At 53.3% G+C, this 14,092-nt stretch overlaps 1 protein-coding gene across 3 annotated transcripts in view; it reads left to right on the forward strand.

The window, feature by feature from the left end:
* The first annotated feature begins 1,691 nt into the window (after nt 1–1,691).
* The window catches only part of IGSF3 (immunoglobulin superfamily member 3), a 93,892-nt gene continuing 81,491 nt past the window's right edge, over nt 1,692–14,092 (forward strand). For 2 of the 3 annotated variants that reach the window (XM_039242728.1, XM_039242730.1), the window contains exons 1-2: nt 1,692–1,767; nt 2,444–3,121. In XM_039242728.1, the coding sequence (XP_039098659.1) occupies nt 3,079–3,121 (43 nt within the window). In that variant the 5' untranslated portion in view covers nt 1,692–1,767; nt 2,444–3,078. Of the gene's footprint in view, nt 1,768–1,959; nt 2,022–2,443; nt 3,122–14,092 lie in introns of those variants that run through there. The other variant, XM_039242729.1, reaches the window with a different exon arrangement.

Consider the following 14,092-nt stretch of genomic DNA (forward strand, 5'->3'; position numbering starts at 1 on the left):
ACCTCCTGGAGAGTTCTCTCCCATCCACCCTCCACGCCTGGCCCAGAGTGGTTTTTCTAAAACTTTTAAAATATGTATTTATTTATTTTGGGGAGAGAGAGGGACAGCGCAGCAGGTGAGGGGCAGAGAGAGAGAGAGAGAGACAGAGAATCCACAGCAGGCTCTAGCCTCCCAGCTGTCACCACAGAGCCTGATGTGGGACTTGAACTCACGAACCGTGAGATCATGACCTGAGCCGAAGTCATACGCTTAACTGCCTGAGCCACCCAGGTGCCCCGAGTGGTCTTTCCAGAATGTACATCTGATGACAGCACTGCCTTGCTCAGAACCTTCAGGGGGTCACTGTGGCCCTGGGCCAAAGGTTCAAGTCCTTTGACACAGTATACAAAGCCCTCCAGGCCTGGCCCCAGATTTCTTCTCTGCGAGCCCTCGCCACTTTCTTACAGCCTAGTTTGTGCCCAACGGGGATTTCCGGTCCTCTAACTGGACTACTCTGTCTTCCCTCTGGGTCTTGGAGGTTACTGATTCGGGGTCTGAGCTCGGTGACTCTTGCCCTTTCTCCTCTCCTTCCTTTGTGCCTCCTCTGCTCTTTCGGGTTCTCCTAGTTTTTCACTTCCTCTGAGAAGCCTTGACACCTGGCCTGATCTGACCAAATCCCCTCCTCTTGATGTCCCAACCCCACCCCCACCCCACAGGGTCAAGGTCCTAGCTCCTGCTTCCTCAACGCCCTGGTTCTTTCCAAGCCATGCCTTGTTTTATCGTTTCCCCACCAGACCAAGCTCCAGGAGGACAAGACTGTCCTATTTTACCTCGGTCACCTTTTGACCGTCTTTACCCAGCATGCGTGTGTGTTCATTAAGTATTGAATGGATGAAAATGCACTTGTTTGATAGGGTTGTTCCTCATAAAATAATTATATCTTACACTCACTGAGTGCTTGAGATAGGGCAGGCTCCATTGCAAGTGTTTTTACAAGCGTACCACGGACATCTCACAGACCCCTAGTTAGTAGGGGCGGGGTATGTCCCCGTATAGCAACAGATGGAGAAACTAAGGCACAGAGAGCTTAAGTAACTCCACCAAGGTCAAAGGCGAGGACCTGGGAGAACCCGGGTTAGACCGCAGGCTGTGTCGAGTTCGGTTCGGCCACAACTTCCAGTAAGTTCTGCCGCAGAATGAAGCGCAATATGGGGTTCCGCCAGGAGAACAGATTCGTCTCCCGACACGGGCTTTGTGCCTGTTTCCCGGGGAGAGGACGAGCGCCCTAGCCCTCTCCCTGGTCAAGGCTCCTGGGTCCTCTGCGGGGCTGTGGGAAGGGCCTGTGCTTCTTGCCGGCGGCCGGGCAGCCTGCGTGTGAACCTCTGATTAACTTTCAGAGCTGCCCGGCCCACCCACACCCCCGCGCCGGGTCCCCGGGTGGCCCTCGCGCCCCTCCCCCCCGCGCCCCCGCGCAGGTGCGTCTGGGCGGGAGCACCAGCCCGCGAGCGCCCCGCCAGGCCCCGGGCCAGCCGCCCCACCACCTCTCCGGGGGCGGGGAAAGGGGCGGGCCCGGGGCGGAGCTTCTCGCCCAAGCCACCGCCCTCGCCCCGCGCGCCGCTCGCCCGGGCGCTGCGGGCCGGGCCGGGGGGGCGGGGATTCGGGAGGGGCGGGAGCGCGGCTGCCGGTGCGGCTGCGGGGGGAGAGGGAGGAGGCGGCGCGTCCCCAGAGGCGTGCGCCCGGACCGCTGGCCGCCAGGCGGACGCGCGGAGGGAGAGGGCCGGGGGCGAGGTCGGTATCCGGAGCGAGCGCGGGCTGCGCGCGGAGGGGCGGCGGCGCGGGCGGCCGGACACCCGGGGCAGGGGGCGGCGAGGGCGGTGGCGGGCGCGGGGCCGGCTCGGCTCCCCGGGGGTCGGACCCGAGACCCTCCCCTGGCCGGGCCGGGCGCGCCACGAGCGCGCCCCGGCAGCGGAAAGCGCGGCCCCCGCTCGCTTGTCCCTCTGTCTCTTTTCTTTCCAATCAGCGAAAAATAAACACCCGGGAAGGTAAAACAATAGCTGGGCCACCTGGGACGCGGCGCGCGCGGAGCTCCCACGTTTGGGGCGGGCGGGGGCCGGAGGTGGACCCGGGAGCGGCGGCCGCGCGGCGGAGCCCCCTCCCTAGGTGCCCCGCGGAGGGTGGGGCTACGGGCCGCGCCGGGCTCGGCCGGAGGCGAAGGGAATTCCCTGGAGTGAGGCGTGTGGGCAAAGTATCGCAGGCACCAGCCGGCTTCGCGCCGCTGCCCGGCTCCGGGCGGGGAAACTGAGGCGGGGGCCGGTGGAGCGCCTTGCCCAAGGTCAGGATGCACGGGTGGGCTGTTCGGGTCCACGAACGGGACCCGGGCGTCCGGAGCAGCCCAGCGCTCAGCCCGTCTGGGTTTGGCGGCGCTGGGTTCGCCTCGGCTACCACTCCCTTGTGTTCCTTTCAGGAATCTGCTGGCATTGTGGGGACCCGCTTCGCCTCGGGGCCGCTGCTCGCCAACTTGCTTGGTTGGTTCTGGGTAGGTCTGGGGCCGGTGGCGGCTCCGTGACCTCCCGACATGGATGGAGACAGACTTTTGGATGAAGAAACCCAGACGGTCGGCGCGGTTCCTGGGCCATTTAGCTGTCAAAGGTTTTGACAAAATCGACGCCGCCTTCCCTTTGGGGAATCCGAACGAGGGAGCTTACACACACCTTCACTGGGAAGCCAAGGACATTTCTGTATAATCAGTGGATGAAAGGATTTTCTCAGACTCTTTTTTCCCTTTTCCTCGAGGATTAATTCACTGCAATCTACAATTCCAGTGGAAACCGCAAGGCACAGGATGTGACAGAAACCTAGAGGGCCTTCAGAATTGTTCTGGACCCTTCCTTTAGCACAGGGTAGTTTTCACCCAAGCCACTGGCCACCCTTCCCCCCCACTCGTCTTGCCGACGATCTCTTCTTCACGTCTTCCCATTTTTTGAGTTGAGTTCTGTTTCCACACCTGCCCTCGAGCTGTACGTGGATTGCCAGAAATGAGAGATTAAGTGCCGAGAGAAGAGGAAGCATCCTGTCCTGTGTCTCTTGTCTGCTGCCGACATGAAGTGCTTTTTCCCAGTGCTCGGTTGTCTGGCCGTGCTGGGTAAGTGGCTCTGCCTATCAGTGCGATCGTTGTGAAAGTTTAACCTGCCTTTGGTTCCTGTAGTTCTTTGTGGTTCTTTCCCATCCACACTTGGCTCTGCGGGAACCCCAGGGTGCAGCCGGCGTGTGTGTGCCAGGCTGGACCGGGACCCAGGAGGAGCGGTGGGGTATTGTGTGTTGTCTTCAACGAAGGAACATCTGCTGTCCTTGAACTGTCTGTCCCGGGCCTTGCCCCATCTGTGTTTCGATGGTTTAGGGACCCGGTTGTGGCTCATGGGTTGGCTTCCTCAACTTCAGCGTCTTCCCTTCTGTGCTGGTCCACATTGGTTCCTAATTCGAAGTGGCCACGTTATTCTTACTGCGGGGAAAGTTGGTTTGGTGGTAAAGAGGCTGTGTTTTGTGAGTTCGGGGTGTTTTTGTTTTGTTGAGGAGGAAGTAGGCATGAGTGGAGTAGGGTGGCGAAGGGCTGCATTGCCCTGGCTGAGTGGTCTGGAGACTAAACGTGTAAGGGTTCCAGTCTTACGTCCCCTCACTGGAGGAGTGGAAAGCCTCTCGAGAGCGGGTGTGTTCCGATTGGTTTTGCGGGGGGGTGGGGGGGGGCGCACTGCAGAAGGCCAAGATGCCTAGAGCAGGATGGAGAGCTGTGGCCCTGGGAAGGGAACCCTTCACACCACTCAGGGCATTCACTCCCCATTGCATATTTGCCATACCCTTGAGCACCATCTTGAGTGTGGCATCTGAGGACACATCTCGGGTCTGGGATAAACGTCCATGCCAGGAGCTCATGCAGCCTTTGTCCATGTCCTCAGACCTCACATGTGTTCACAGCCTCTGACCCCTGGGTGTGGTTCCGTACCTTGCATGTGTTTGGAAGAGGGCATCACGGCTGCCTCTGGCGTTTGCATCTCTAGGTGTAGATACCTTGCATTTGCGGAGTTTAGGTGTGAGCTGCGGGCAGTGGAGACTCCTCTCCTGCACTGTTGGCACACTTGCAGGAGTTCACAGTTGGGTGGAAAGAACCGGATTTCAGAGTTAGGGAGCCAGATTTGAATCTCAGTCTCCTCACAACTGCCGTACGCCTCTCTGTAAAATGGGATGATACCTCCGAGGCCCAGCTTGCGGGTTCAGGGCTCTAAGGTGTCCTAAATATCTTGACTGCCTTGAAGCAGGTCTGGAATACAAAATACACATTCTGTCGGTGGGTCTCAAACTTGGGTGCAGGTCGGAATCCCTGAGGGAGCTTTTTAAATGTTTCGATGTCCAGGCAGCAGCCCCAGACCAGTTCAGCCAGATTCTCTGGGACTACGACTGAGGCACCCTTCTGCTCCCCTGGGTAATTCCAAGTGAGAGAAGCAGTGTGTGAGTTCATCAGAGCCAGCCCTCCTGGCCCCAGCACACACACAGACGCAGGTCTGGTGATAGTCAGTGTTCGGCCCAGGCGTGGGCGAGGGTGCCGTGCCCACCCCTCCCCCCCCCCCCCCCCGTCTCCTGTCTGTCCGTCCGTCTGTCCAGGCAGAGTGGAGAAGGCAGGTAGCTCTCTGTACGCCCGTCCTGAATATCCTATTGGAATTTGTTATATACCATGTTTGTCATTCACTTAGTGTCTGGGTTTAAATCAGTCATTAGTGATTCATGTGGATTCACCAGGACAAACAAGGAAAGCCCTGGGGGTCCGGGGAGGGCTGGATGACTTAGGTGGGACAGAGAGCTGGGTGGAAGGGTGGGACCCAGGGCTGGAGGAGGAACCGCCCAGGGCTAAACAGGGAACTGTGACTTTTGTGCCTTTTGTCTCTCCCAGCTGGGCTGCTCTAGAAATGTGAGGCCCCCTGCCAGCCCGCCCCCCCTGCCCCCCTGCCGTTTGCCCTGGGCCACTCTGTGGAATGGAGCTGGGGCCCTGCCACTGCTAGCTTCCCTCCACTCCCAGCTTCCCGTGTGAACAGGTGCCGTGGAGGCAGTGAACGTCAAGGTGGCATGGAAGGGGAGCCGACAAGCAGACGTGAGCGCGGGTGGGAAGGCTCAGAAGTGTGGGTGTGCCTGGTGTTTTTGCATGCACCCCACTGGCGGAGTCTCATGTCTCCCCTTCCCTGGCCACTCAGTGTGGCCGGGAGGGGGTATTGCTACTCTGCCGTTAACCTTGGACAGCAAGAGGTGTTTGGGGAGGGAACAGAACCCAGGTCACGGGGTGGGGGGTATTTCCTGCTTGCGGTCCGATGTGGGCCGATTCATGCATCAGCATTCTCCCCGTGTAATGTAAATTAATGTGTCATTTCAAAGAGCAGAGAATCCTGAGGCTTTGCGCTACTGTGGGTCACACACACCTGGAGTACGATTTTGTCTGCCAAAAGCAGGATGAGGCCGAGCATGCCGGCACTGACACAGGTGCCGCCAGCCTCCAGAAGTGGCAATTCGGGTCCGAAAACCCCGTGACAGCACATGAGGCTGTGTACAGGGCAATCTTCCACACGCCCGCACCTCCTCCACGGCGTTAGGCCCATGCTTTCTGCTCCCATCCTTTGCCAGCGTCTGGGGTCTGGGTCGGGGTCCTCGTTTCCCCCCTGTCTAGGTGCTGAGTCCTGCCCTTGCCTTTGTCCCTGCCGAAGCCACACACGCACCGCTTTCCTGCCTTCTTGACCACTGAGCCTCGTTTCTTCCTCTGGCAGCTCGGGGTGCCCCACCCAGCTTGGGAACCATTGGCTGCCACGGGGCCGCCCTCGTTCCAATTCCAAAGCCATGGTAGGCCGGGGCCTGGTTGAGCCTTGAGGATAGTAAAGTCACCACTGCTGGTGCGTGGAGCCAGAGGGGCAGAAGAGGAGGGAATGTGGCCTGCGTGTGAAGAGGAGGGGGCAAGGCTGTGGCTGTGGCCGGCAGCACCCTGCACGAGCGACAGTGACATGGAAAGATGACAGCCAGAGAGGAGAGACAGAAATGATTTGTGTTTGCAAGAACAGGAAGGGGACAATCAGGAAGGATGAGTATAAGCTCCAGGCACAGAAAGCAGATTCCGGCTTTGCATAACGATGAATAGTATGCCCTCCTAGACGGCTGCCGATGTTGCAAATGAGATGAAATAGCTGGAAAAGTGTTAGCGAGGAAAGATGGGGGCTGGGGGTTGGAACATCCCGGTATCCTCGCAGGAAGAGTCCATGGCTGGCTAGTGACCATTTGGGTCCTCCAGGGGGAGAGGATTTCATCATAGAGTTTGAGGAGCCTCTCCCTTGAATGGGTCAGGACTAAGGCAGTGATCACCGGCCTCCCAGTTAGTCAGGGAGGGCTTCTTAGGGTAGAGTCCACGGGGTTCTTCCAAAAGAGACTGAAGGACACTTTGATGTTCTGATGAGTGTGAGCTCTGGGGCAGGACTGGTGATCAAAGGCAGAAGAGAGAAGTGAGGCCTTGTGGGGTGGTGGGGGGAAGAGCTGATGATGGTGATTTACGGATGAACGAATAGCGTCCCCCCCAGTTGTCTCAGAGCAGATCCACTTCCCTTCCCGAGGGACCATTTGACAAGGGTGCTGGAGAAGGGAATTCTTTTTTTTTTTTTGACAGGGGGAGGGGCAGAGAGAGAGGAAGACAGAGGATCTGAAGTGGGCTCTGCACTGACAGCTGACAGCAGCCAGCAGGACGAGGGGCTCGAACTCATGAACCGTGACATCATGACCTGAGCTAAAGGCAGACCCTCAGCCAACTGAGTCACCCAGGCGCGCCCCACGGGAGAAGGGAATTCTTGTCAGAAGGACTCAACTGGCTAGGATGCCTTTCAACTGCGAATGAGCGAGCCACCTCTGTGCCCCCAGGGCTGTGAAGACGCCCCAGTCTCCTGCGTGTTGCTTACCGCCTCTCCTGGCTCTGGCCTTTGCCGTGAAGCAAGCCCTATCTTGTCAAGTCCTCAGAATATCCTCGCTGGATAGATGTCTCACATTGTCACCTTTTTGTAGATGGAGACATTGAGGTTCAGGGAGGTTAAGGAACTTGCTTCAGGTAGACCCCTGTCCCCCCAGTCCAATACGATGCTCCACAGTGGTGTGGGTCCAGGCCCCTTCTGTCTTGGCCCATGTGTGTGCCTCCATTCCCAAGGTCACGACATGGTCCAAGATGGCAGTGCTAGCCCCCACCATGGGGGAGGAGAAGGATGGGTGAAGGGCAAGGGCAAGACCTCTTAATTTAAGGATGCTTCCTGAGTCACACACATCTCTTCTGCTTATATCGCCATTGGCTAGAACTTGAGTACATGACCATACGTGGCTGCAAGGGAGGCTGGGAAATATCCTTAATGCTGAGCGTACAGCAAAAGACAGGGTTGTGTTGCCGCTGGGGAAGGAGAGAACAGATTTTGGGGGGACAGCTAGGGGTTGCGGGCAGAGTTGGCCGAGCTGGTAAGCGGCAGCACAGGGTTTTGAAGCCAAGATCATTTGGTTCAAATCCTGTGTTCTTCCATCTCACCAGCTGCCCCTCTGTGAGCATGTGGCCCAGCCATGGCCTTTAAGCAGCCTTATTGGGAGGGCCTGAGCCAGATGAGCCAACAGTTGTTACTTGGGAAGCAACATAAATCAGCACATAATTACACAGGCAGTGTTGTGGTGTCAGCAGCAGGGCTGTAGTGTTGATAGAACGCGCATGTGCCAGCCACTGCTCACTTTACAGAGCAAGCCCTTCTGTGTTAAGGGGCCACCTCTGTCGTGCTCACTGCTGTAGCCCCAGAACTCGGCCGTAAGTGTGTGCCGGCATGAAGTAAGTAGGTGTTCAGTTAATTTTTTTGGTGACTAAGTGGTTTCTGTATTGGCTCCTTGGATCAAGATAAGGAAACTCATGGTCCAGGGAGTTTAACTCCTTTTGCTCAAGGGATGAGAGCTAGAGATTTGCTATAGGGTTTGTGCCTTTATGCCACCCCAATGGTGCCACCTTGTTTGTGTCACCAGGTCCTTTGAGCAGTCTGGTGAAGCCACTGGGCCCTTTCTTTGGGAAGTGTTTTGAAATTCATAACTAAAAACACACTAACAGAGGAAATCAGTTCTATTGAAATGTAGTCAACAAAACCAACAAATTCAGGATCATAGCAATACATTTCTTAGGAGCACAGTCAATAGCTGGCCCAAACAGCAGTTCTAGCGATTACCATAATTGTGACACAGCGAAGAATGAAACCGAGGTGTCAAGGCATCTGTGTCAGCCGTGAGCTGATACATAGGCACGTGTGATTTCTGTTGGGACAAAGTCACAGGTCCTGGAGACATTGCTGTGGTGGTTGCCTACACTCATAATCAAAGAGTTCACATTCACATCGAGGTAGGTTGCAAATAAAGCTGTAATGCTCTCCCCCCCACCCCATTCAAGTTCCCATACCTCCTGATTTCTGTTCATGGACCCCTGTGAAGTTCAAAGTAAAGTTCAGTGCAGGCGGTGGTTGCTAGGAAGATGCTGTGTGAGAGGACTTCATGCGCTTTCAGAAATGGGCAGGGTTTCCATGCAGGAACATTCTGTCCCAAGTCGAGTCCTGACCGTGCCCAGGAGTCACCGGTCCTAATGGTGGTAGAGTTGCCCTTTGGGGTTTGGAGAAATGACTGTTGGGTTTTCAGGGGCCAGTTCATCCGGGATGGCGAGGCCACAGAGAGGTGGCTTAGATTGTAATGTTTTTAGGGTGTGGGCTTAGACTGAGTCCCTAGAGCCCAGGCTTACCCCTTCCGCAGAGCCTCGGCCTGGAAGCTGAATGAAGAGCTCCGTTGCTGGCCGCCCATGTCCCTGGCCGTGTGCATCCTCTGTTACGGCTCCTTGATTAATACTTTTAAGTTCCTTGGGGAACTCCTCATCTGCTATGATTGGACACCTGTTTCTTGGCTGCTTGGAAGTGAGCACAGCTAACTCTTCGCCAAGGGTTGGTTTTTAATTTAAGGAAATTTGGGACACCTGTGTGTGAATGCCCCTTGATTTTCAAAGAATTGAGTGGCTGCGTCAAAATCAAGCTTACATTTGTAGAAAACACATGTTGCCAAATTCCTTCGTCAAGAACCCTTTATTAAGTGACTAATTGTGGGCCACTGTGGTGGGGACTTAACAAAGCCCATGGCAGTGGACCTCCCTGAACTGGCCCCTTCAGTGAGGTGGGATTTCGACTTTGTTTTTTGAGCTCCACTTTCCGAAAGGCAAAGCTCGCAAGATGTGGTAGCAAGGATTTATTCTAGAAATTAGCCTCCAGGGCGCCGTCAGTCCAGTCTCTACATCTTCTGCATCTATAATTATAGAGGAGCCTCAGGGTACTGCAGGATCCTAAATCAAAGATTAAATTATATTAACTCTACTCAGGCTGGAAAGTGGTCAGATGTATTTTAAAAACCTTTATAACAGGCTTTGTCATAACGAGAGTTGAAGCAAAGTTTCTATCTAATCTTCTATTAACCCTTTAATTAAATTCACCCAAATACCCTGTTCCCTGTCATCCAGGTGACCTAGGCTTTGCCGAACCCCACCCTGTCCCTGTCTTCTAGGGGATGACCATCTAAGGGCAGCAGTAAAACAGATGGTAAATCACTTCGCAGATGGACAGGAAGACATTGATATTCTGTGCTCTCCGAGGACAGAGGACAAGTGTCCCTTGGGGAGGAGGGGCAAGGCAGGTTTGTTCTTGCTTTCAGCTCGGTGGGAGTGGTGAACCCTGTCCAGGAGGGAGATGAGGCTGCAGTAGCTTGTGAGTGGTCAGTCTGGAAAGGCTTCCTGGAAGAGCTGGAATGTCAGACATTTCTTAAGTAATAGGAGAGCGAGGTCCTGGCAGAATTGTGGGGTGGAAGACAGCCTGGGCACATGGGGCTGCTTTGAGAAGACTTCTCAAGGGGCAGGGAAGCCCGAGTGTCAATGGGCCAGGGCCCCGAAGGTGCTGGTTGGTAAGAATCGGAGCGGTCGGCGTGAAGTGTGGTTGTTTGGGCCCGAGACAGAAGGAAGATACCAGAGAGCTGTAAGTGGGTGTCCTGGAGGACCCCTGGAGAGGGAAGGCGGCGGGTCTTCCTGGAGGTGGGGGTCCAGGGGACTCGTTCCTGTACCAAAGGAAGAGCTTTCATGTACCCGTCAAAAACCAGGGACCTGGGCCTGCCTTTATTAAGATGGGGCAAAAAATCCAATACCAGTTGTGTGTTCCTTCCCATTACGATTCTTTGATGTCTGGGAGCAGGTTCAGGATTGCCTTAAGTTGGCATTATTTTTGTGTACTTAATCCTGGTTTTGTTTGTAATACCCATTTTCCCATTCTCTGGAGGGCAGTCCACATCTCCTTTCTCGTGGGGACCTCAGAGAACAACGTCTCTGCCCGCGGGGCACGGGAACCTGCCTGCGGTCTGCTGGTGACAGAGACGTGTCATGAGCCAGGCTGCTGACCACCTCCTCACGGACCCCTTTTATTCCCTTCCCTTCCCTCAGGAGCCCCACGCATTTGAAATCTTCTGTCTCTCAGCGTTGGGTCGTAATTAATCTGTTTTTCCTTTGTGGTGACCAGTACGGCTGCTCAGATAGAGTGATAGAGTTCAGCCCTACAGCCGAGTTAATCGGGCACTCGCCCTTGTCCGTGACCAAACGACACACACGGCCTTACCTGTTAGGTCTTAGCCTTGTATCTCCAGTTTAGGGGAAGTGTTGTCGTTGTTAGGTGTCTGAAATGTCTAAGGGGCCGACTTTCTGACAACCCCATGGGTTACTTTGACAGCCTCAGAGGGCTTGGATAACCTCGATGGTGTTTGCCCATTAATTGGTTGCTCGGTGACCTTGACCGACTTTGCGCGGGCCTTTCAGTAGGAAGAAGAACAGGAGACTGGAGTTGGGTAACCAGTCATTGCTGTAGGCATACCACACCTGTCCAGGGACATCCTGCTCCTCTTTTTTTCTTTTTTTTTTTTAAAGACCTACTGAGAAATTTCGCAGCCTCTTAGATGTACCAACGCCATCGATCTGAAATGTCACTGAAGACTAGATTTGAATTAAGTCATCATTTAAAACAGCAAATAAAGTGCTTTAGGGTAAAAGCGTTGAATAAAAGTAAGGTCATGAGAGATTGGTTTCAATTTTAGAAGGCAGATTGTATTTGTTTGCTTTGTGTTTTTGGATTTTAATTTGTTGACAGAGGTAACATGGGAATATAGGTCTGTAGTAAAAAAAATCCAAACAGGACAGACAGAGAGTAAAATGTGAAAGTTCCCCTCTCCACCTGAGGCCCCTTACTGAGGTCCGATATATGTCCTTGACAGTTTGATAAATATTCTTCCAGACACTTTTCTATAATTTTTATGCATATACTCATGCAAATACAGGTTTTTTCCCCTGACATAAATGGAATCATATAGAATATATTGTTCAACAACTTGATTTTATTTTATTTTTCTTAAATAGTTTATTGTCAAGTTGGTTTCCATATAACACCAAGTGCTCATCCCCACAAGTGCCTTTGTCCATGCCCATCACCCCCCCTTCCCCACCACCCATCAGCCCTCAGTTTGTTCTCAGCATTCAACAGTCTCTCATGGTTTGCCTCCCTCCCTCTCCCCCACTATCTGCCTCCTTCTCCCCCACGTTCCTCCATTAAGTTCCTCCTAATCCTCCTATACATGCAAACATATGGTATCTGTCCTTCTCTGCCTGACTTATTTCACTCAGCATAACACCCTCAAGTTCCATCCATTCAACAACTTGATTTTAAAGAGGTGATTTACCTCACTATTTTTCAGGCTTAATTCTGTGGCCATATCAGAACTGATTTGGTTATTTTATAGCTAGTTGGAACTGTAATTTGTGAAATCGCTGGGGAATAGTAAGCCTCATTCAATAGCTATATCATGGAATAATTTTGCCTTGCTGTATCAAAAGCAAGACTCATAATAAGAACACTACCCTTAAATTTAATGCACTTAATGAAAATAATTGACTTGTTTATTCTGAATCTTTTTTCCCCAAACACATAAATTTAACAAATTGAGTACACACATATTTTATTGGCCGTTTTCGTTATAATTTTGAAATGATGTTGAGTCAAAATGAAGCCTATTTAAAGCTTGTTAAGAGGACAAGCATAAATATTGGGTTTGGAGTCTAATTCAGTCAAGTTCTTTATTTGTTCATAGACTGGAGGGCAAATGGGAGTAGTTTTCCTATATTTTCTTTTTTTTTTTAATTTTTGTTTTAATGTTTATTTTTGAGAGAGAGAGAGGGAGACACAGATTCTGAAACAGGCTCCAGGCTGTCAGCACAGAGCCCGACGTGGGGCTTGAACTTGCAAACCGCGAGATCATGCCCTGAGCGGAAGTCAGACACCTAACTGACTGAGCCCCCCAGGCGCCCCAGTTTTGCTGTATTTTCAGTTCCCAAGTGATGATTCCATGTAGAAGGAACTGGACTAGAGTTGCCGCTGAGGTTTCTGGCTACCAGACATTTAAGATCTTGACCTAAAGAAGCACTTTTTCATCTAGCCCTGAAGAAGCCGCTGTTTTATAAAAAGATGATCATTTCAAAGTGTTGGGTTGCTTCTTAGGTTCAACTGGTATGACTGTTTTTAACCCCCTGGGAGCACAGGCAGGTTTCTCGGATCGTTCGCCTTTAGACCAGGTTTTGTAAAGAGTTACCATTTTGGAGGGATGCTCGTTGGGTTCACATACCCTAGTCCACCCTTGTTCAGCAGTGGGGTTTGATGTTGGTACTGCCCAGCGCGGGACCACTGTTTTGTTAGGAACAACCTGCAATACTTCCCTAAAAAGACTTCATCTGTTCATTCAGCAAACGTTTGAGTGCTGGCTACAAGCAGCTCATTATTCCGTTTTCTCACATACCAGAAATTAAAAGGGAAAATCATGACACACATTCTAAGAAGTCACCTGATCTGTATTTTTTAATCTTTAAAAAAAACCTTTTTTTGAGTGTTTATTTATGTTTGAGAGAGACAGAGTACGACCAGGGGAGGGGCAGAAAGAGGGAGAGACAGAATCTGAAGCGGCTCCAGGCTCTGAGGCATCAGCACAGAGCCCGACGCGGGGCTCAAACTCACGAACCGCGAGATCATGACCTAAGCTGAAGTCAGATGCCCAACTGACTGAGCCATCCAGGCGCCCCTGAATGTTTTAGTCTTCATAAATAGAAAGATTAATTAGAAACACTCTGACACTAGGGAACTCTTTTCTGTCCCTACGGTACAAAATCTTTCTCTTACGGTTCCTTAACATCTTTTCCTCCTGGGTTGTTCTCCCCTCTTCTTTAGCGGTGGTGCCTTACACGTACCCCGTCGGCCGTGATGAAGGACCCTTGAGGAGTAGAGGATGAATACCAGTGATTGGGGGAGATTGGGGTGGGCACATTCTTCCTTCTGAAATACACAAAGATCCCAAGTTCTGGAGATGTGGGATGCCTTCATTAGCTGCGGGGGACTTTGTCTGTCTGTGGGCACTGGGAATTCCACCCTTAGCTCTGGGAACAGAAGCCGGAACAGAAGAGAAATAGAGCAGCCACGTACCTGCCACCTGCAGAGACCGCATCCATGCACGCTTTGTCCTGAGTGCCCTCATGCTGGGAGTGTGGTGGCGGTAAGGGTGCGGTGTCTGCCACCTAGGACCCTGCCTCCCTGCTTCCCAGCAGAGCGGCTCCCCTCACAGAGCCTTGGGAGGAGGGGCTGCAGGGACAGCTCAGGGCCCTCTCCATGTGGGCTCCATTTTCCAGAAACTCTGTGTGAGCTCAGCGGGATCCAGACCCTTGCCAGGTGCCGTCACCTGACCCAGCGCTAACCCTCCGCACGCATCCGTGCACACTTCTCTTCAGTGTCAGTCTCCACCAGTTTCCTGGGACTTGGGGTTGGAAACGGTGCTCGGTGGGAGTCCCCTCCGCCCCGAAGCTGGTGGCCGCTGCTCCCCAGAGCGTCCTGGACAGGGCCATCTTCGGAGGCCTTTCTGGCGTTCCTCTCATTGGTTTTGTTCCGCGGTGGTTTTGTGCTGGTTTGGGGATGGCCGTCCTGTTGGGGCT

The sequence above is a fragment of the Hyaena hyaena genome, unplaced genomic scaffold (assembly GCF_003009895.1).
Source record: "Hyaena hyaena isolate Hyena2069 unplaced genomic scaffold, ASM300989v1 scaffold_217, whole genome shotgun sequence".
NCBI lineage: Eukaryota > Metazoa > Chordata > Mammalia > Carnivora > Hyaenidae > Hyaena > Hyaena hyaena.